The sequence below is a fragment of the Acipenser ruthenus genome, chromosome 5 (genome assembly GCF_902713425.1).
Source record: "Acipenser ruthenus chromosome 5, fAciRut3.2 maternal haplotype, whole genome shotgun sequence".
In the NCBI taxonomy this organism is placed as follows: Eukaryota; Metazoa; Chordata; class Actinopteri; order Acipenseriformes; family Acipenseridae; genus Acipenser; species Acipenser ruthenus.
The window spans coordinates 38001789-38026071 of NC_081193.1; the positions used below are offsets into that span (position 1 = coordinate 38001789).

Genomic DNA, 24283 nt, shown 5'->3' on the forward strand with positions numbered 1-24283 from the left:
TGATAGGGAGCATCTCAACAAGAGAGAATCCCATAGAACACACATACAGTAAATTGATGTTAGAAATGGTATGGTAGACAACCCCTTCATGAAATGTGTTTAAAACCTACATGTAAAGAACTGAAACACATAGAATGCTGTACATGTGTTTGGAGCTTTTTGGCAGTATTTCCCTTTACTGTAGGCTCAGCAAAAAGAGCCCTGGTGGCTCCAGTTTCTACAAGCATGGGCAGCAGTGTGGAGTAGTGGTTAGGGCTCTGGACTCTTGACCGGAGGGTTGTGGGTTCAATCCCCAGTGGGGGACACTGCTGTTGTACCCTTGAGCAAGGTACTTTACCTAGATTGCTCCAGTAAAAACCCAACTGTATAAATGGGTAATTGTATGTAAAAATAATGTGATATCTGTATAATGTGAAATAATGTATAATGTGATATCTTGTAACAATTGTAAGTCGCCCTGGATAAGGGCGTCTGCTAAGAAATAAATAATAATACAAGGATTAGAGTAGAGTTTATGTACAGTATGTATATTTCTATAGTTTTTATTATTGGTATTAGTAGTATATATATATATATATATATATATATATATATATATATATATATATATATATATATATATATATATATTTCTTATAATAGCTGCCCTTTCACAGTAATATTTCTCCATCACCAACAATTATCAACCAAGTATAATAATATACACACCTGAATCCAAGGGCATTAATGTATTCAATAAATTATTACATATCATCATTACAATACATTTACCTTCATGGTTTTAAGGCCTTTTTGGTGCCTGATCAGTTTCCTTACAAGTAAGCAGTAAGCTGCCATGATTGAAGATGGGCGGTTGTTGATTAATGTGTTAATGATGTCTGAAAGGCTGAAGTCCAGATTTTCTGTCATGTAGTTTAAAACTGCAGAATTGAGCTCATCTGGACGGAGTCTGGAACAGAAGTTTTCAGTAAGCGATTTTGTTTTGTGGCATAACATAGTTCTGTGGAGCATCTGATTAGCTTGTCCTGATTAATAATCTGGGCACCACAATAAATGTCCTATCATAGGTTACTGTGCACAGTGGGCATCCATTTAAATGGTCCAGATTACATGTTGTTGAACTCTGAAAGCTTTTAAAGTGTTAATAAGAAGATAAGGAAAACATTAAAGAGACTTGAATGCATTGTTACATATTTGACTTTCATAATTTTGCTACACAAAACAATATGATAAAGCTTTATTCTCAACATTGTATTAAAATTTAAATTATCCAACAGCCCATGTTTTACTTTCTGAAATATTTACAGTACTCCACAACACCCACTAATTTCAATTAGCCTGAAAAATAAAGGTTTCACAGTTGTAATAATAACAAGCAAACAACCTACAGAGAAATATTATTTTCCCGTAATGACAGGTAATCATTCCATAAAGTACACACATAAAGTGCCTAACTTAATTAACTATTCACATCTTTCTGGACCATATGGAATGCACACCATTGTGAAACAGAGAGTGAGCCAAGGACAGAGATATAAAGAGACAAGCTCTGATCGTAGAATAGAAGTGGATCACAGCCAACAGTACAAATCAGAGCTCCAGCCTGAGCTCGTTGGCAGCACTAATGATAATCTGGAAAAAATATTAAAAACATGCATTTTATAAAACAATATTCCCGAGAGCATTCCTTGTTCTCTGAACTATTAATACATTGTACCTGTTTTTGTAAGAAACTGAATTAAGGGGTCTCTTGATATAGCCATCGTTTAACCATTTCTCTTCCATAGCCTCTTTAATATGTGGCCGTTTGGCAGGATCGGGCTCAAGGAAAGACATCAAAAACTGCATAGCCCCTGTAAAGGACACAAAAAAGGATTCCTCACACATACTCAAACCCAAACTACCTACTTCATTGCCTGCCTTTTTCAATAAAAGTGGTTTGTAGATAGATGTTACAATACTTAAAGATATATGTACAACTCTAAAGTGTGACCTATGTATGTAAGATATGCATCCCCAGTGGGGGATAATAGTCACAGACATTTTTAAATTAAGGGTCCCAAATTCACATTCCCAACTGAACATTATTATCGGAATATACAGTAGATTTGCAGCTATAATTTCCTATGTAATTATTGATAACACTTGTAACATTAACACACTATTTTGTTTTATCCAACTGTTTTTTTTTTTATTATTATGACAGGACTTCAGTCAGGTGCCACAAGTATTGGATGAACAAAGTGTGAAATGTAATTGGTTTGAGTTCCTGTTTGGGAAAGGCCAGTATAGCATCGCTCAGTGAGCTTGTCTGGGAAAAGGCTTTGATGAAGTGGGTGCAGCACAGTAGGAAGAAATCAGTGAGGTAAACCCAGGTCATCTGATAAGCAAGGTGGTGCTGTACCAGCTCAGATATCGAGTTATAATTATCTTGCTGTCTCAAGTCTCCCTGGTCAGGTTTCTCTATCAGGCTTGCTGGACAACATGACGTAACCCATGAGACCAGTGTGACACCTGTGAGAGTCTGAACTCAGGAACCTTGACGTCACCACCCAGACTTTAACCCTTTTGAAATTAACCCAGAGGGAAATTCACTATTATTCTTGCCCTCTTCCATTTCAAACGATAACACCCGCAAACAAGAGGTACTGAAATACAGCTATGACCAAAAGTTTTGCATCACCTAGAATTTTAGGATTGAGACATAATTAAAAAAATAAATAATAAAATAAAGAACTATATAAACGTAATTGAGATCTTTTGCTTAACATGTAATCAAAGAAACTACAAAATGTAATAGCAAAAGTCTACTGAAGCCATAATAGTAGTACAGTATTTCATATTGGATTTTGAAATTTTTCCATTTTTCCATTTTTTTCAGTTTTTCATTATGCAGTTGAAAACTACAAAGCGGTATGTAATTCAATATGTTAACGTAACATTATAGAGCAAAATTAATTCATTCTATAGGGTGATGCAAAACTTTCGGCTATAGCTGTACATCTCCACAGATTTTGGTTATCTTTAGGCTTGCTACTTTTCGATATTAATCGGTAAGCTCATTAAACGTCTAATTCCCAAAAAATTTGAGTTCGACTGAAATAAATTTATATACGATAAACGTCGGTAAAACCACTTGCTATTTTTTCTTTTCTTACCAAAAGTAATCATTTAAGAAATGATCTCTAGTTTGTGTAGTTTTTATACTTACTGTCTGTCCCGTCTCCATTCTGCTCTGAATGGCTAGGGGTCACTGTCAGTCATCTCAGTGGTCCGTTAGTACTGTAGTTTCACTGTCACTGTCATTTCACCCTGTTCTGACAGATCTCGTTGACTGAAGCAGTGCTAGAATGCTCTCATTCGTTTAAGTGATTGTCAATCATCAAGACCTGCATCGACTGTGCAGCTACAGCGCCTGTTATTCAAAGCTCCTACTTTGAAATTAGCGGGTTAAGGTGTAGGTAAGCTTTTGCTATAGTTATACAGTAACAGTTACTAGTTTGATTTGAAAATGCAGTGCAAGAGGGAAAAAACTTAAAGAATATTGAGCACAATACCCTGACCGATGGCTGAAGTCTCCGTGGCAGAACGAAGCGGGCCTGTCTGCCATTGACTCTGAGTCCAGCTGTGCTGTGAAGCAGGAGAGGGGGTGCTCAGACCGATTAATATGTTAGTTCTGTTCAACTATCTGTTCAATGTTTTCTTCTGTGCATATTATTTTTAATCTTAAATTTATGCTATACAAGTCTGTGTAATACAGTTTTATATGCTGTGTTTTCTACGGTTTATTTGAGACAATTTTTTAATTTGTGTAGGATCTTTATCTTTACAAGGTATAGCTCCGCTGTGACCAAACGTTATTTCAATTAGAATGTTGGTAACCATGGTTTTGTTGCATGTTGAATATGATAGGGGTTTTGCTAAATGAGACGTTTCTCAATGGCATAAAAAGTTTTTTTTTTCTTTTTTTAAAGCATAAAGGTTGATTTCACACATTCTCTGCTTGAATTAAAAAATAAAGATTGAAAAAAAAACAGTAAATTATTTCTAAAATAAACATCGAATAGTAGCAAGCCTAGTTATATTATATTTGAATGTTACCTCAGTTTGTGGTTCTGTTTGGACTACTCGACCTCTTAAAAATATCTAAGTGAATTAAAATAACTATTTGCTTATTTGTTGTTGTTATCAGGGCTAACACAGCAAACAATAGCATAGAAATCACTCCATGGAAGTATGCTTGAGTGTCTTGAGTTTGCTTAAATCAAAATCTGCAGGAATCCTGGTACCAGCACCACTGCAGATTAGGAGAATTGTATTATTTATGGGAAATCTGAGATCACAAGACTGAGGAGAGGGAAAATGGCAGAGTAACACATGATTTACTCCAGCTCGCCCTGCATAATCATTTGACTTAAGTAATATTGAAACAATGAAACCACTGACATAAGAGTCCTCTCCTCAAATTAATAACATTACTTTAAGAATGTGCACATTTACCTTTGCTGATGTCCGGTGGCATAGGACTGATTTCACCGTTGATCATCTTCTGATGCAGCTGTTTAATGTTAAATGGCTCCACAGTAAAGGGCAAGGTGCCGGTCAGCATAGCGAACATGCTTACACCACTGTCAACATCAAACACAACAACAAAGATTACATTTATTAATAATCTAACAATAAACATGCGCCATATACTCAGAATATAAATAGCATGTTTATTAGTTGTCAGTGTATGGTTAACAGTGTATACTGTATTTCTTTAGCCTTTTTAGCTAGTACTTACACCTTCTGCTAGATGAGTAATATGGAATACGTTTAACAGAGGTGAGAGTAATTTTGATCAATTATTTTCTTAATGTATTTTTCATTTTCTGTTTTACACTAATCTTAAACATATGCAATCTCATTGAAAGTCAACAGAGTATCAGAAACATCAGGTTGGCAGTGCTTCAGCACCCCTGTATAAATGGTATCTAAGCCACACACCCCCACCAAGGTTACTGTATCTTGAACCACGATGCTATAACAAAATGTGTTGTACAGCAATCCCAAGATACAGTATAGCCTTCAACTGCACAGCCAGTCAAATGTGGTATGACCTACATTCACAGCATGTGGAATAACTTTTTGTATCAATAGTTCGGCCAAAGTTTCAAATTCAAGAAAGTGATTCAGACGCTATAGATTGAATTAGCCCAACCAAGACAGAAAGTAGGTGGCAATATTAAAAGAAAAATGGTATTATAAGTTTCATTACACAATTCTAAATATTGTTAAAATGTGAGGATAAAAAATTTAATTAGCACATTTTACAGTTGTAATGCAATTTGCATATCCAAATATAGCACCTGATACTGTTTTGAAAGTTTTTAGTAAAGATAAAGCAAGTTAGGAATTTAGCTTTTCACTTTTTTACAGTAAACTGGAATCACCCAACTGATCTCCATAAATGCTTAATAGCCACTGGGATCTAATATTTTATGGGTATCAGATTGCAAACTCATCTTTATGAAATAATCATGGCACAAGGGGAATTGGCCTGGCCTACTTAAATACAGATTTCATTTTATTTAACCCTTTGCAAGCAACATTAATTTACAAGCAACATTAATGATTTACTCCAGTAAATATGATTCGAGCCAGCCTCGAGTGGTCTGAAGCAAACTGGACACCAGAAACCTCTGCATTAACTAGTGTGTAAACCTAAAGGAATGTCTAACGGAAATCCAATCCGCTCTTCATTAAAGGAACAGCTGAACTTTCCATTACCCATAAACCAATCCAATAAACGTTTGGAAGTGAAAGAAAAGGGAAAATAGTGAGGTGACTGCTACGGAGTCTACACGGCCGCTTGTATTAGCAACACACATTTGTTACTGGCAAATAGCTATTTTCACGACTCTTCAAGACAGCAAACTGGCTCTCTTTCCTGTCCTGTCAGCTACTTACATTGACCACACGTCTACCTTCGGGCCATATTTCTTATGAGCAAGGAGCTCTGGGGCAGCATAAGCAGGACTCCCACACTGTGTATTTAGCAGCTCCAGGGATAGGTACTCTGGTTTCAAAGTGTTGCTCAACCCAAAATCTGTGTAAGCAGAAGGAGAACATGTAGGTGCATTTTCAAGTCCATTCGGCTACAGTACACATACACAAGCTTGACCTCTGATGCCATTTTACACTTTCTTGCTTGGTCAGGAACACCTTATAGTAAAGGTAGTTTATTCCATTGTAATTATGCATGCACAAAAGATTTCCAATAAATACATACTAATTTAACTGTCATGTCCGTCACCCCCCCGTCCCCCCCCCCCCCCCCCTGGATTTCATAGCCTCATTTCATTTCTCAAATGCTTTTGTATGTTTTATGGTGTATGGCTGTGGTCCATATTGCAGACTAAATGAAACCTCGCTCATTGTTGAAGGCATACACGGAAAAACTCCATGGCAACAATTAAAATACACATGAACCTGTGATGCTTCTGTACCACAGTGCATCATGGGGAAACCCCAGAGAGGTATATTTGTAGATGACTAATGAAAAACACTTTCTAAAGCACTTCTTACATAATTATATTGTTAAAGGAGATAGATCTTTCAGAGTTTGTAGAATTGAAACAAAAGGATATACTAAGATCAGGATTAAGTGTTTCCAGTTGAGCGATAGTAGCTTAAGTTTTTGATGATGTGATTGTATGTGCTAGCTAGATTTCCAAAAATAATAATATTTAACTGTGTATCCAAGGAACACAGTTAAAAGTCCTATCCTGTTGTTTCTTGAGTCCTAGCCCATTGGCTTTATATTATGTTTTTAATTATGATTTCCTAATTCTGTTGTCTACTCAGTTTTCTAATGACATCATGTTTTTTCAATTTACCACACAAGTCACATTAATATATTTCCTGAAAACCACTTTGCTTAAAAATACAAAAGTTTTCAGTGCACTCCCAGATGCGGGTTTCTGAACCACTGATATAGTCTTCCATTCAAATCCTGGACCTTGTTCAATTCACTAGGGAGCAGGTTTTATAAAGGTCTTAGATTTGAGTGGACAATACGTGGATTCTGTTGCCAAGTTTTTAAATTATGAGGCTGATGAAATAGGCCATTTCCAAAAACTGAAACAAAAATTGATCCAAGATCTATACATACCAACAATTTTTATGTTGTTGTATTCATCCAAAAGAAAATTTTCAATTTTGAGATCCCTGTGAACATAAACGAGACAACAATAAATAATAAAAAGAATAATAGTATAAACAAACGAAAAAGTTAACTTTAAGTGAAACAGATTTAAAACTGTTAACAAGATATACTATATTTCATCAAGTTTCTTAGTATACATTTCTTGTAATTGTACTATATCTTTCTTCCACATAGCAAGTAAACACATTATAGAAAAGTGTCAGCAATCATAGCATCAAGGGAATTGAATAGCTTAGTTTCTAAATACTGTTCAGTTGAACAGATTATGCAGTAGAATTTGTGACCAATTTAAGGTGATCCTGTTCAAAATAAACCCTGATAATGAGCACCGGCTTTTACTTTAGGAGGCTGTGTGGTCCAGTGGTTAAAGAAATGGGCTTGTAACCAGGAGGTCCTCGGTTCAAATCCCACCTCAGCCACTGACTCATTGTGTGACCCTGAGCAAGTCGCTTAACCTCCTTGTGCTCCGTCTTTCGGGTGAGATGTAATTGTAAGTGACTCTGCAGCTGATGCATAGTTCACACACCCTAGTCTCTGTAAGTTGCCTTGGATAAAGGCGTCTGCTAAATAAACTAATAATAATAATAATAACTTTAAAATATAAAATGAATATATAAAATGAAAATATGTTTAACACATCAAACTGATAAAAACAAAATGTGGGTACAGCTCTAGTTTATGGGTTGCAAATCCAGAATTATTTTTGCTTAAATAAATATACACTATTACTGAATCGTACATAAATAACATCTGAGTACACCAGTAATGCATATCCGTTGCATTGCTGTAAAGCACAATATTGTATGTTTATTTTTTTTAAAGGAAGGACTCTATATTAATAACACAAATTCAATTTACACTAAGTAAGCATTAGTTAAATCCAATTAAGTTTCACATGAAGGGGGCTAAGTAAGGGGCAACCCACTTTGGATGCAAGATGTCAAATCCGGATCAGGTCATAAAATAAATGAATGCCATTGGACATTATTTAAATTCACAAAGCACAAATTTGCACAATTGTCAGTCTCTACTTGAGGGGGACCAAGGACTGAATGACTAGATGAGAAGATATTACAGTTATAAGGGGAAGTTCTATTGGTAGCCAATGTTCTTCATGCACACTAAATTTCACAAAAAAAAACAAAAAAAAAACTGCAGCTCCAAAACTAAAATGTGGCCAAAGAGTATTCATTCTCCGACAAGAGTTTTGCTACCTGTGTACAATGCCATGGCGGTGCATGTGCTCCACAGCTGACATGATCTGCCTGGTGTACATTCTGACCTCACTCTCTTCCAGCTTCTTCCTGTCACAGATCTTGTCCATGAGGTCCCCCCCCAGGCACAACTCCATCACCATGTAGTAGGAGTTCTCTGTCTCCAGCGTCTCATACAGCTGCACGATGTTCGGGTGCTTAATCATCTGGTGAATCCGGGGCTCCCTTTTCATGTTCTTCAGAACATAAGAGTCCTGTTTCGCTTTCTTCTTGTCAATCACTTTTATTGCCACCTGGGGATACATTTTTAAGTAATGTTACACTTAAGTAGTCTTATTGTGATGGGGTGCAGCCTATTTTGTGGTGGTTCTGTGTTTTTGTATTGTTTAGAGTGGATGTGAGTGAGTTTGGGGTGTGGTTCAGTGAGGAATGTGTGGAATGTGCCTGGGCTAATGAGGTGCGAATTGCCCAATTAGCCCAGGCACCTGTATAAAAGGGAGTGGTTGGGTATGTTAGTAGGTGAGTGTTTGTAAGGAGGAGAGTGTTTGTAACTGTGAGACGACGTGAGAGAGAGAGAGAGAGAGAGAGAGAGAGAGAGAGAGAGAGAGAGAGAGAGAGAGAGAGAGAGAGAGTGTGAGAGAGAGAGAGTGTGAGTGAGAGAGAGAGAGAGAGAGAGAGAGAGAGAGAGAGAGAGAGAGAGAGAGAGAGAGAGAGAGAGAGAGAGAGAGAGAGAGAGAGAGAGAGAGAGAGAGAGGTTCTTTTTGGTTTGTTTAAAGCCTGTTTTCTGTTTGTCTTTTTGGTTGGCCATCGTGCCTTTTTATTTGTGTTTTGTTAATTAAAATATTTTGGTTTCACTGCCCTTTCTGTCTCTGAGTCTTCCCTCTGCTGCTATCCTGCCACACTTATACAGTTGGAAATGTATTTGTTTGGTAAACTATTGATGGTAATGACGCAATTAAGCAAAGCGGTGGTTCTGGCAGGGAACTCACTTTAACCTTAGATCAAATCATGTAAACATCATTTGAGGTGCTTCCAATACCACATCAAATCGTCAATTGAATAGAAAGTTCTATATTTGTTCTTCGATAAACAATACATCCAGTGCTCGTCAAGGAAAAGATTTATATCTTACCTCAATCCATGACGTCCCGCCTGTGCGCCAGAGTTTGCCTCCTCCTACCCAGCCTCCACCTGCTTTTTGGCTTCAACTAACGGGGAGGGCAGCTATCCTGCCCCCCTGCCCATGGCTTCCCTATGGTCAGCCTCTCCACTTATCTGCAAGCTCATTTATGGGCAGGGGTACCTCGAAAGGCGAGACCAAAGAATGTAGTGTAAATATAATGTTGTAGTGTTGTCTACTCTTGTGAGTTTCCTGACTGAACTGTTGTTACTGTGGGTGAAATTCATTACCTAGGGAACAAGCAGTTTTGTTTTTGACCTCACAAACCAGTAATCCTGGCAAACCTTCTACTTACACATGAATAATGTCTTCATGCTAAATGATACCATTTAATTTACTCTAAGTTACTTTAATGCCACTTGTTGGGAACTAATAGCCCTTGTGCTTCAATAATTTTGTTCATTCCTTCTTTATTCTCCTATGCTTTACAGAACAGTGCCTGAGTGCAGTAACAGTGACTGAGCTGATCCTTGACCTGTCCCCTATAACACAGTTATCTACAGTTACCTTAATTATTGGCATGACAGTGGATATTAGGAAAGCTAATGTGATAAATATGTACTATATGATCTGTATCCTGGTGACACATTGTGACAGAAATAGAATGATTCTTGGTGGTAAATCTCCCTCCCGACCTGTGAGGGAGCTAAGTACAGGGAACAGAGCACCCTGGACCGGATGGCCTGACAATTCATTCCCAGGGTTAAAAGGAAGTCGGTCATCTAGAAAGGGAGCGAAACTCTAGTGCACTAACTCATCGACCCGGAAGTGAAATGATGTGGCAGCCACGGATTGGAGGAGCAGCTGCAATCGTTTACCAAGGGGTCATGCGTGCCAGTACAAATAGGGGATGGAGCGACGTGATCTGTTCCTTCATTTATGGTTAAGGAAACGAACCGGAAGGACCTGTTAAAAATATTGTACGTGAGTGTTTCATCTCTAATTGTTACTTGTTGTTATTAGTAGACGACTAACACGTTCCAGAGCTGTTGCCAGAGGCCAGCATGAACCCGGACATCACTACACCTGTGTCACAATATATATTGTATTGCACCACGAGCATTGCAGCACGCACCCAGTACTGGTGACCCTGTTTGTATATTGTGTGTGTAACTGGACAGTGTTTATTATTTGGGACTGCAAACCCTTTATTTTGAACAGTGCAATACACATTGCTATGTATTGCGTGGGATTATTAAAAGCCTTTCTAATTGGATTATCACTGTCTTGTCTCCTGATTAAGCACCGCATCACTTCTGCACCTGTACACTGTTAACCACTTTGCCACACAACATCCATTAGATTTGTAGGGAAGTAACTTCAAGGCAGTAGTTCTCAGCAACTGTTCCTGGCAACCACAGACAGTCCTTTTTTATAAATTATTTTAATCAAGACCTACATATTAATTTGAATACACAATCTTTTGTGTGTACAAGATAGTGCACACAGCATTTGAAATCTTAAGTGTGGTAGTTGTTATTCAAGGTTAAAATATTACTAAAGGGCATACCAGTACTTATTAATTCTTCACCTGTAATTGTTTTCATAAACATTGAATGAAAGTATTAGTAACTATGATACATTGATTCCTAAAATGAGAATATTGAGCTTATACAGTTTTATCCTTTATTGTATTGAATCATATGTTCATAAAAAAAGCTTTGTAGGCAAAAGTTCTGGCTTGTATTCCTCACTTTTATATCAGTGTCTGGGTATTTTTATTATGTTTTAATTTTGTATGTTTTACAAAGATAACTTGATATGCTGCATATTGTTCTCAGGATAACCCCCCTATGACAGGCAGTGCTAGGCAATAGGCATTTAAAATGATATACATATGCAATAAAGCCCGACAGGGTGTCCATATATGTCGAATATATATGGACGCCTTGGAGCATTGTGCAGCATGAGACAAAGTTGAGTGCCTCCAACCCCTGAGAAGTCTGTATATTCGACGTATACAGACAGCTTGAAGGGCCTTATTGCATTTCTAATCCAGGTTAAGCAGTGGATTTAAAAAAATAAATCATAAATCATGTTTAGGGCAAAACATAATTTGTTTTTTATTAAATATCCCTATGCCAATAAAGTAGTTCCATGTATAACTGAACTACACACTAAGTTAAGCTGAGTAAATTAATTTAATTGAAACATGCAAAAGTAAATGCATCTTTATTTTTGTTACTGTGTTGAATTGCACATTGCCATTGAAAAGAGTTGAGACAACACTGAGTTAAATGTTGTTCCTCCCTGAGTTAGTTTTTTGTTTGGTCCTGAAACAGCGATTTAAAAAAAAAAAAAAAAGTTCTGTTTTGCTATCTTCCAGTTAATTGAATTGTTCTTTATCCAAATCGGCATGTCTGCTTACTACTTTTGGGAATTATTATGCTGGTAATTGGTCACTCAGTTTTATAGTTACTGTACATCTGTAACTGTGAACAAGATGGTTACAGGTACTTTAAATTCTGTGAAGCAGCGCAGTGATTTCAAATATGTGACAAGGCTCCACCTGGCCGTAGCCATCCAATATACGGACAGCTGGAACCTAGCTCGCCGAATCAAATTGCTCGCTTCATGTTCCATTGCCAGACCTGGATTATAAACATGCATATACCAATACTGTACACATTAGAACACTGTAGTATTATATTTTAAAACACAGTATCCATAATATTCACTGTACTGAATATAAAAATGGTATTGTAATATTGCAGTATATTTTAAATTAGGGTAAGACATTTTGGGATTTCATTAAAGTTACAATCTTGTAATAAATTCAATTATGAAAATAAACACTACTGTAGTTAAGACATTATCCTAAGCATTTGTCTACTTGACAAAGTTTCATTAATTTATGACTGAGTCTGTAAAATCTCTACTCATCAAGAGAAGTAGGTTATCAAAGTACTTAAGACACTCCTAACTGGTAAGTGCACATCTAGTACAAGTTTAATATAAATAATATGAACAAATTATTTGAAGCATATTGATGTAGTGATGCCTGCTTTTTCATATGCAAAAGACCAGTACCTTACTGATATGGGTGTGCATTAGACAATTCACATGCTTTGAATGAAGGTGTTTGCATTCTGCACACTTTAGCATGATGAAGAAAAAGAATCATGTAGCGAATAAGATTAACTAACAATGCGCGAAACTGGAGAAAAATCACTTATTTTATCAAGCATATTGAAATTTATTGAACATCCATCCATCCATTATCTGTAACCGCTTAATCCTATAGAGGGCTGCGGTGAGCCAGAGCCTAACCCAGCAGACACAGGGCACAAGGCGAGACTACACCTTGGACTGGACACCAGTCCATCGCAGGGCAAGTAAGGGGCAATTTAGAGAGGCCCATCCTAGCCAGCATGTCTTTGGACTGTGGGAGGAAACCGGAGTACCCGGAGGAAACCCATGTGAACATGGGGAAAATATGCAAACTCCACGCAGACATACCCCTGAGGCCAGAATCAAACCCAGGACCCTGGAGCTAACCACCGTGCTGCCCTCATTTAGAGAACAAGTTAATATAATTAATTCAAAATGAAAAGAAACCAGTTATTAAGAAGAAAATAAAATAAAGGAAAAAAACCAAGCAGCAGCTTTATGTGCCAATAAAGTAATACTCATTCCTAATTATTATAAACTTTGAAAACAAGCTCTTTTGTGTATATTGGGTGTAGGTGTAAGACAATATTTCCAGTTATAATTTAAACAGTATAATTTATAGTTAATACTCTAAACTACCAGCAACCTGTTCAGGCCATTTACTGCAAGTATCTACCTTTGTGCTGCTTTTTTATCTCTCAATCTGACTTACACAAACTTTGAAATATTGAAAACAGTTCATTAGTGTCGAGCCCTTATAAAAGAAAATATAGGACTTTACTATTTACTGGTAACATGGCATCGAATGGTGCATTATCAAGGGAGCAGTCTTAACTTTTTGTATAATAATATGTGTGCTAAAGCACTTCAACAGGCCCACTGGAAATATTCCAAAGTTTAAATCCATACGCTCAAGGAAGGAAGTGTCTAATATGCTAAAACACCACATTCCGAATGATTTACTCAGTTGAAATTACCTTCTCCCCTGTGCTGATATGTAGGCCCTCCATCACTTTGGCAAACGACCCTTTGTTGATCATCTTGCCCACCAAGTAGTTCCCAACCCGTTTGGTGTGTGAGAAGTTCTTCACCACATCCTGGGGAATCTTACTGAGGCAGGCTGGCACCTGATTTTCCCTGCCCAGTCTTCCCCAGTCTGGAATGATTCTCTCCAAGTCCCCAGTGTCTGTTATGATACCCTCCAGGGCTGTCTTAATTGCTGCAGGCATTGTTATTGTTTAACTAACTCCGTGGAGGCAGACAGGGCAGCAACTCCTACAGATGTGAATGAAAACGGTTTGCTCTGTTACCTCCACTGGAAACAAGCACTCATCAAAGGCAGATCTTCCCTCAAAGGACTGCCTCCCAGTCAATGATTTCTGTCTGCAGGCAAGCTGGTTTGCTCAAGTAGAACCAAGCAGTAGATAATTAACCAAACCTGATACACACTATGTATGAGTGTCCTGGAGGTAACAGTGGCAAGCAAGGATATTCTATACTATTATTGTCCCTGAGTACATCACATTGCTTTACAAAAAGGCAGCTTGGGTACAAACTGAAATATACTTCTCCAAAGCTATTATCATTGCAATATATTTCAGGGATGCAATTTAAGAACTACAAAACTAATATGTTTTAACATAAATTTAAAAGTCTTAAAAACTTTTAACAACCTTATTAATAAACTTGAATAGTGAAAATAATCTAAATTATACTAACCAACATTAGTGTAATATAATCTTCCAAGGTCAGGCAAAGTTTATACATCTAGTATCTGTAACAGCTGTTACATATCTGGAAGGGACACCAGTTGCTGTTTTTTTTTTATTATTAAATTATTGAAATTACATGACATGGAATTTTTTTTTAAACACAATAAATTATTAATCGAGTTGAAATGGAAAAGGAAAAAAGTCAACACTTGATGGACAGTTTTCAAGTTAAATTCATTGAATAGAAAATTAATAAATGAGTGACAACAGTTGAATGAAACACTAACTAATGAGCTTGTCGTACTTTGTGGATAGCTTACAGTGTGATGAGCAGCAGTCATTAGATCCTGCTTCATTGGACCTGTGGACGTTTTGAAAAAACTGAGATAAAGAGCGGATAATTTTGGAGCAACATTATGCTTTATTTATTTCCTATCTACACTAACTAAATAATGTCCGGTCAACCCATATTGAAACCCCGTGATTACCATTCACATTATGAACTTGATGTCATGCATTTCAAGAGAAGTAACAGTGACTACATTTACGTTCCTACCTTGTGAGTTTTGCATGAGGTAATGGAATGAAGAACATTCGGCAATAGAGAAACTGGAATGAAGGATCGCTGCAAGGATATATTGCAACTGTAAAATGGATGTGGTTTTGGACAATTCCTGAGGATGTTTTCCTGCCGATTCCTGGAACTGGGTTTTACGATTGGAAGAGTCGAATCCGTTATGTGAAGGTAAGGGACAACATCGATTCAACCAAACTAAAGACAAACAGTAATTCGATAGCATGGCAAGACTGAGTTTGTGAAACAGGTTTATGTGCCTTATAGGTTAATGGCAACTTGCTGGTAATAGGCTTGTAGATTAACCAATGAATGTACTGGGCACTTGTACTATAGATTTCCTGCCTGAAAACCTTGCAAGCTTTATATTTGCTTGTTCAGTTACAAAAAGCCACAAGTAAACCTCATGTTATTACTTTATGAAAACGTGTCTATGGCCATGGTTTAATTGCGAAGAAACGGCAATTGCAAGGAAAAAATAAATAAAATGCAGTGTCAACTTTATGCACGATACTGATGCACAATGAAAACACAACACTCAGGTCTAATGGATATGTAGCATCAGAGTGGGATATATAATAATATAATAATATAATATAATTCTGTGTATGAAATTAATAGAAATGGAGTGGAGTCCTAAGCCATTCTCTGTGTCTACTTGGTTTCTGGTCACAAACTCCCCCACTGACAAAGAATGCTTTTAAAAAAAAGTCATAAACTAACTGCTGGACAAGTGTTTGATCTTCCTCCATCATTGAATGAATCATTTGTTGCCAGTTATATCTTGCACAAGACTTTGACAACTCGGACAGAAAACATTCCATCTCATAAATCCAGTCGACAGGGGCGAAACAGCGGATGAGAACAAGGGGCTGTCTAGGAACGAGAACAACCTATAAGAAACACCCCACATGGACTTGGGTACAGCCCAAAATAAACAAACTGACCAATCACAGGATGGAAGTGAGAATCACAAAAGCAGCCTTTCAAGTGGCTTTCAAAGGACGTGCTTCCCACACTAAGCAAGCTCTCCACACTAGAAACAGGGCTCCAGGCAAGAAGCAAGCTCCACACACTAGAAACAGCACTCCAGGCAAGAAGCAAGCTCCCCACACTAGAAACAGCGCTCCAGGCAAGAAGCAAGCTCCCCACACTAGAAACAGTGCTCCAGGCAAGAAGCGAGCTCCCCACACTAGAAACAAGGCTCCAGGCAAGAAGCGAGCTCCCCACACTGGAAACAGCGCTCCAGGCAAGAAGCGAGCTCCACACACTAGAAACAGCACTCCAGGCAAGAAGCAAGCTCCACACACTAGAAACAGCGCTCCAGGCAAGAAGCAAGCTCCCCACACTAGAAACAGCACTCCAGGCAAGAAGCGAGCTCCACACACTAGAAACAGCGCTCCAGGCAAGAAGCGAGCTCCCCACACTAGAAACAAGGCTCCAGGCAAGAAGCGAGCTCCACACACTAGAAACAGTGCTCCAGGCAAGAAGCGAGCTCCCCACACTAGAAACAGCGCTCCAGGCAAGAAGCGAGCTCCCCACACTAGAAACAAGGCTCCAGGCAAGAAGCGAGCTCCCCACACTAGAAACAGCACTCCAGGCAAGAAGCGAGCTCCACACACTAGAAACAGCGCTCCAGGCAAGAAGCGAGCTCCCCACACTAGAAACAGTGCTCCAGGCAAGAAGCGAGCTCCACACACTAGAAACAGCACTCCAGGCAAGAAGCGAGCTCCCCACACTAGAAACAGCACTCCAGGCAAGAAGCGAGCTCCCCACACTAGAAACAGTGCTCCAGGCAAGAAGCAAGCTCCCCACACTAGAAACAGCGCTCCAGGCAAGACTCGAGCTCCCCACACTGGAAACAGCGCTCCAGGCAAGAAGCGAGCTCCCCACACTAGAAACAGCGCTCCAGGCAAGAAGCAAGCTCCCCACACTAGAAACAGCGCTCCAGGCAAGAAGCGAGCTCCCCACACTAGAAACAAGGCTCCAGGCAAGAAGTGAGCTCCACACACTGGAAACAAGGCTCCTGAGGCAAGAGAAAGAAAGGAGTGCTGAGAGGAAGTGGCTCGGAGCTCGGAGGAACGAAATGGAAGCTAAACTGCTCTGAAGAAAGTTTCTGAAGTCATGGGAGCATTCACGGAAAGCAAGGATGAACCAATGTTCTGAAGAATGGCTAAAATCACGTTCTGAGAAGGCTGAAATCAGCTTTGAAGAGAGACCTAGCTCTTTGCCCTACAAGAGACTGAAACAGTAAACAGGACACTGTCTTGATCTGAAATCGGGTCTTGGTTTCCACGTCGCTCCACGAAACGGATGGAAGCATAGCCAGCAGCTGGGCCTAAGGTCATGTACTAGCCGTACAGAAGAATTACAACGAGAACACTTCTACGAACTACATAACTTTCCAACTGCAACGCATTATCTGAACTAAGTTACATCTGATCAAATGAACTATTTCCAGTTGGAAAACTGCCGACAACAAAGATAATGCTGCAAGACTGAGAAATCAACAAGCTGATCTCCATTTGAACAGAACTATTTGTTTATTGCGAGCCGATGAAATACAATGCATACTTCAAGCAAAGTACCGTCTTCTTTCATTAGAACTTCAGAACCAGACAGAGAGTTGCAGTGTTCATCAACAAAGCAGATTGACTTCTTTGTTGAAAATCGATAAGTATTCAGCATATTAAAAACTTTATGACATGAGAAATTAACTATAGCAAATGCTATCAAGTTAGTGGATAAATTGTTCTAGGAATAGAATATAACTTCCTATTTTAGAGTGTGCAAGAAATGTATTTTGTTTGTTGAAATGTGCAACTCAAATGCAAAGAATATGATCATTGCCCCATTTCTGAGTTTATTTGAATATATAATCAATTGAGGTTGATAACATATTATTAGTTTGGTAGCTCACGTCTAAACTAAATAAATTAACACGGTAAAACTAATTTGCTAACTTAGGCCCTGGAATGTTGGACTCCGTTCTGAATGGGAAGTTGAATTAATTCTCGTGCATTTTGATATGAAACATGATCGATTACAATGAGAAACGAGTACTGAAAATACTAATGCAAAGTAGACAAAGTAGAATATAGCAGGGATTTGAAACACAGTATCTGTCTTCACTGCTTGAGATATTATGATTTCCAAGGGGCTACAATCTGTCTTAAAGGTAATTAATAAACTCACACAAACACATGTTTTAGACATTTTAAGCCAGTGTAAAGGCCCAGAATGTTTGGTTGCCAGACTAGATGCTAGAGGAGCAATTAAACCATCAAAACCAATTAATAAAGCAGCAGGGAAAGGCAATATTTTACAAATCTTTCCATTCTTTCGCATTCTGGCAATGTAATCTCCATGTGCAGTTTTGACAAATACTAACTTTTGCTGATTTTAAATCATCTTTGAATGTATATTTATTCTCTGTACAGTAAATGCTGGTAAATGTGGAGTTCAGTTGAATGTAAGCTTTGGTCTATTGATGTATTTTTATTATTGTTCTGATTTAATAAATGTATTTGATAGCAGTAACCAAATTGTTGCAGACTGACATTGTCTTACTGTCAAATAAGTAACGGTGATGATTAATTGTGTGCAGAGGACATAGTAACAGGGTTTTCAATTACTTTTAAGGTTTGTAGCACTTACAAGGTAGTAGGGGTCACCAATCCCATTGTGGCGCATACTGCTGATGGGGGAGTGTGTCCCACTGGGACATTGTCGAAAAAAGGGATTCTGGCACAATTTTGGATGTTTTAAGCATGTGCTAGACTAGTAATGGTCTGCTTGTAGTGTCTGACAAAGTACTCCACTAGTGCAATGAAGGAGTTTTATTTCAGCACCGCTCACAGCAAGACAAGATCAACCAGAAGAAAAACTGACTTTTGAAGCATCAAGGCCCCTGCAATACAAGACAAGAATGTGTGTGGAATTGATGACCGCACCTTTAATTGTGTACAGTTGTAATATGGGAAACAGAATGCTGCAGCTCCCATGCTCAGCGTTAGAAAGGCCTGATCTGACATCATGTAACACAGACAGCTCTTATGATTACATGTTACTGTTTATTTTTCAATAAAAACAAGTTTAATTTGCAGCATGTTAGTTCTGCCTTTGTCAATATTAAATGCACCACAGAAAGCACATTGTTGTATATTTTTGATATTTTTATTAGCGCAATCTGAGAGCCATTTTAGTGAATGGTAGTTTATTTTACTGCAGTCAAGTAAGCTGCAGTGTAGGACCATAAGAGCATTTAAAGGGTTAAACTTTGCTGTAATGATCTAGCATGAAAAATAAAGCGAGAAGTTTGTAACAGTGTAGCTTGGAAAGAAATAGGCCCCTGGTCACTGTAGTAACATCTGATACATTTTGGGGGGAGACAGGCCCTCCCAAATTCCTGAAGCCTGGAATAGGTCTGTGAATCAGTAAGAGAGAGCAAGCATGGATGCACCTGGTCAGATGTTGGCATAATTTTAATTAAGGGAGAAGATGTTCTTTGTTCAAGTGAATCTGTTTGAAAAAAGGACACTGCTATCTAGGAAGCAATGTCAGAGAAAGGAAAGAGCAGCAGACAGCATACAGTCAAATGTATAAAAAATATTTACAGTAACACAAAACACTAAAAACTGAAGGAGGGGTGGGGGCAAAGTGGCATTGTGCATAGAGTGTCAAGTGTCAAAGCGGGATTTTGTTGTTATTATTATTATTTATTTCTGCCTGGTTATTATCACCGCCGACTTGTCAGAACCCACTTAAAGTCGGGCATTACTGTATTTTTTTCAATAGGCCTACTGGGGCATGGTGATTTTAGAAAAAGTGAGTACGTCATATGTTTGAAGTAGACTGGAATTCTGAGTGCTTTGAAGTTGCAAATGACATAAAATGATAAAGTCTAACAAACAAACTAAAACAAACTGAAACTTTTGTTAAAGTTGCTTCAGTAATGTGTTTTATTAATTTATACTCACCTGCTTCTTTTTTTCTTTCTTTCTTTCTTTCTTTCTTTCTTTCTTTCTTTCTTTCTTTCTTTCTACATAATATCTGAATTTCATAGAGTAGGTTTACTAGGCATCGAATATAGTTTTACCCTCACTTTCTCACAGTCAAGAAGTGGGGACAATACCATGATAATTTTTATTACACTTACTGTGAAAGAGTGGGTCTCTCTCAGGGTTTATTTCAATCTGTTTAATGGTATATGTAGCAAGTTGATTTCTTCACATCATATGTGCAGACACAATTAATTCTTTTTTTGGAAGCTCTTCTTTCAGTCAGCAAGCAGCGACTGTTCCATTAGGTCATCTTGGGGTAGATGTAAGCTTAAGAGCAATGCAAATTACTCAAAATGCACAAATAATGATCCGCAATTATGATAATGAGGGTCTCAATGAGAGTATCGGTCTACTTAGTGGCCACACTTGCAGCCCAGAGGTGACGGAGTTAGGAGTACAGAGAGCAGTAGTCGCTGTATGACGTGTGGAGCACAAAAATACAAACCAAAAAAAATATGTCAAGGAAGGACAGTAAAGTCCTCTTGGCACATGGAAAAGAAAACAAAAGAAAAGTTTTCTGAGAAGGAGCTGAGAGTCCTTACGGCTGAGGTCACTCAGCATGAAACTGAGTTGTTTGGAAAAGCCTCAGCCAACATCTGTTATGCTAGTATCCTCAGGAAATTATATGTATTGGCCTGCCGTTTTCAGTATGATATCCAGAAATTTGCGTAGCACTCTGGAAAAGGTGGATTGGGCTATCCCTCCAGACATTCCAACTGTGGTCTGAAAGGAACCAGAGGCTAAGTAGTGCAGAGAACACAGCACTTTCACATGTGCAGGGATAGCGGTCCCTAGATTGATGCTGGGGTCTAACTCATCCCTCAATTCAGCTATTAGGTCTAGGATGACCTGCGGAGTGAGACGATAACGCTTTAGCACCACATCCTCCGGCATCCCAAACCTCTGAATGTGTTCCTGCCTCTCCTCAACAAGAGCCAAGTGTTGTATCATCAAGAAGTGTACCACAGCAGCCTGAAGCCAATGACAGGTCTCTGCAGGTGTGTGGTTTTATACAGGTCTTAATTACTTGCTTCTACAACAGTTTGCACCTTGTAAGAAGAGGTATAAAGTTTTTGGAGGGTCAGCAATTGTCTAAGTGCAAGGCAAAATCCTTACATCACATTATAATGTTTGCGCCTGCTTAGTATCCAGATCCCGCCCAATTCGTGCTCTTTTCTTCATTTTAATGCATTTCAATACAATTTTAATGGATTAATGGCAAAGTACAAATTTGATAGCGGGTGCAGAACGCGAGGTGAACCCCATTCTTTACATATGCTGCATTATGGGAGTTTTGCATCCACAAATCAGTTTTGTGCGTATCCTTACATCTACCCCCTAGTGAGAGGTGCTGAAACTGTACAGGTAGCTGTTCTCCTCAACTGCTTTCCATGGTGCTGAACCAGCCAAGTGACACATATAGGATTTCGTCTCAATCTCCTGGGACGTGAGGTGAAAGAGACAATCTGGACCATCTTTATTTTAATTTCTATTTTAAGTCCCTAGTGCAGGGCATTATATTTTGTTGGGCAGTCTGTTCTAGTTGTGCCTGCTTGCTGAAATAATCCCACCGAGAGCTTTGTTGATCTTTCTTTCTGGCATACACATGCCTCTACTATTACATATACTGTACATTGCCACTTCGTTCTTTGTGTGAAAAAATAAAGTGCTGTCAGAATTCTACACATTAACTACAACAAAAAAGAAAGCGTTAAGTAAGGTCATTGTATAAAGAAATCTCTCTTTCCTCACAGAGGGATGTCTTTCTGTTTCTTATTTGCTCTGCAATGGCAGGAGATCACAGCAAATTCCTGAGCTCCTGCTCAAACAATGTTATTAATGGCTCGGATCTTCTGAAGACCAACATCACCCACAAACCCAATGCCTTCTCCAACAGTCCACCCTGTTCTCTAACAAACCCAGTGTGGATCAGAAACATCAAACAACACACAGTTGCCAGGATCAAAGAGGTATTTCAGTCCTTGTGATTAGTTTAACAATCTGGAAGTATATGAGAGGCATAGTGGTTGAATGCATATATATATATTAATACCCGTGACCTAGTGTTAAATCCAGAGTCATATAAAATCACTGCAGTTGGAGTGTAGCAATTCTCAGATAAGGTGTTAACATGCCACCTGCATTCCCTGGTCTTGAATTAACCCTTTGCTCAAAACTAGAACAGTTCATAGGTTGAAACTGACAAGAGTTGAATTGCCAATGCACAGTAGTACATCATTGTGAAGATACAGCTCAATAAATCAATTGAACCACCTTGGGTTTAACAAGATCTCCCGAGTCAGAGTATATAACCCAAGTTTCCTCAGTTAGAACCTATAACAAGCTAGCAACAGCTATTTTTCACAATTCAAAGAAGCCGCATAGAAAAAATGTGTACATGCCACAGGAATAAAAAAGTATTTAATATATATATATAAAACTTCCAGCAATATTTTCTTCATTTAAGGTTTAACACCAATGTCAGTCTTTCTAGGTGATTCAGTGTGTTCTCTGGTGTTATTTGGTTTGATGTATCTTAAAACCTTAAAACATTTCTTTAGAAGCCCATCACACTTTCTTATGTTTTTAAATAACATGCAATAACATCTACAAATTGGTTTTAGCAGGCACAGCAATTCTATTTCACCTGTAACAAACAAACCAAAAAAACTATTACAGCTTAGAGCAGTGGTCTCAAATTGGGGGATTGTATTATGGGGCTGGGGGTTTGGGAGGTGTTAGAAGGTTCAGGATTTATTGTTTTATTGCAGTGCATATCTTAACCTGCATACTGTATAACTGGCAGATCATTTATTTTGGCTTTATTGGCAGTTTTGGTTGGTTCGCCAATAATACTTCCACCGATCAGAAGGTTGCATACAGTGTTCATAGCGATCCCTCCCTCTGGCAGACTGGTATGCAGAACAGGTTAAAGAAGTGCTGAAGAATGTGTCAGATGTCAAAGTGGATATGAGAATGGCAGTGATGATGATGCCAATTTGCTTGAAAACATTAAGTGTAGACCGTCCATTTCCATAAATGGATTTTAAAAATCTGGAATTGATCTGATGCAATAAGAAACCCAGAGGCAATGTAAACTGCACCTGCTACTGTAGTAGTACTGTTCTTTTTTATGTTAAGCATTTTTTGTTCTTTATTTTTAACAAGGGTTGAATTAAGTCTTAGTTAGAAAGTTAGAAAGTTAGAAAGTCAGTAACACAATGGTTGATTGTTATTGTCGATACCACTACAGTGAGCACTCGGATATATGACACTCACTAAAATGGCAGTTGAAAAACACACTCAACTAAAATGCCTCGTTAAAACCCATTATAAAAATCCCAGTAAAAGAGCTCATTCTCTAGAAACATTAAAATACTAATAAAAACAATCAGGATAAAACAGGGTTAAAACTAGCATCAAAGGAGTGATGAATGTCAGTGGGAATAAAATGGCTGTAAGTGCACACTATGAACTCCACTTCCCAGTGCCTCTGTGCCTCCAGCCAAGTCCAAATCCAAAAGGATTTCCCAAGCTGCTCTCAGCTGTGGCTGGTCCTGTCTCGTCCTGTCTCTTCCAGTTCCAGTATCAGTTCCAGTTCCTCATCAGTCTTCCGTTTGCTTCTGTTGTGCTACTGCTGTGTGCCTGCTTATAAATGGTGTTAAATCCTCCCCTCAAACCAACCCAAAAATGCACAGTCAGTTCACTAAATTAGATCTTTGTACCTGACCATATGGCAGCACTTCACCTTGCCTGCCCAAACAACAACAGTTCCCAGCAGCCTTTACTTCCAGAAGTCCTTCACTTCCTATGGTCCCCTTCTCACAACCCCATGCTCCATACATAAACACATTCTCCGTGTCAAAAGAATAAGTTCCACTAAAAATATATATGTATAAACATACTCAAACGTAAATAAATCATATAACGAGTGCAAAACAAGTAAACACACACACACACTTATTTACAATGTGACAAAAATAATAATAGTGTTTATCTGGGGCGTTACAAGGGGGCCAATGTCACCGTGTGACAGTTACAGCGCTTCCTCCAGTTTCACTGATGAAAATGCAGAAAAACAAAGTGAACAAGACCAGCTACTGTAATGTAAAACAGTGTCGTTATATCGTTCTGAATTAAAATACTTCTGTTGAAAATACAGTACTGTACCAACAAAACCAACTACAGTACATCTAAATGGAAGCCTACTTATTTTAAA

At 38.4% G+C, this 24283-nt stretch overlaps 1 protein-coding gene across 1 annotated transcript in view; it reads right to left on the reverse strand.

The window, feature by feature from the left end:
- LOC131737219 (hormonally up-regulated neu tumor-associated kinase-like) overlaps nucleotides 1–24283 on the reverse strand; it is a 40410-nt gene that overhangs the window by 4720 nt on the left and 11407 nt on the right. Inside the window, exons 3-8 of the mRNA XM_059024780.1 lie at nucleotides 8425–8717; nucleotides 7157–7212; nucleotides 5953–6091; nucleotides 4501–4628; nucleotides 1718–1853; nucleotides 772–949 (exon numbers count right to left, since the gene is read on the reverse strand). Of these exons, the coding sequence (XP_058880763.1) occupies nucleotides 772–949; nucleotides 1718–1853; nucleotides 4501–4628; nucleotides 5953–6091; nucleotides 7157–7212; nucleotides 8425–8717 (930 nt within the window). The remainder of the gene's footprint in view (nucleotides 1–771; nucleotides 950–1717; nucleotides 1854–4500; nucleotides 4629–5952; nucleotides 6092–7156; nucleotides 7213–8424; nucleotides 8718–24283) is intronic.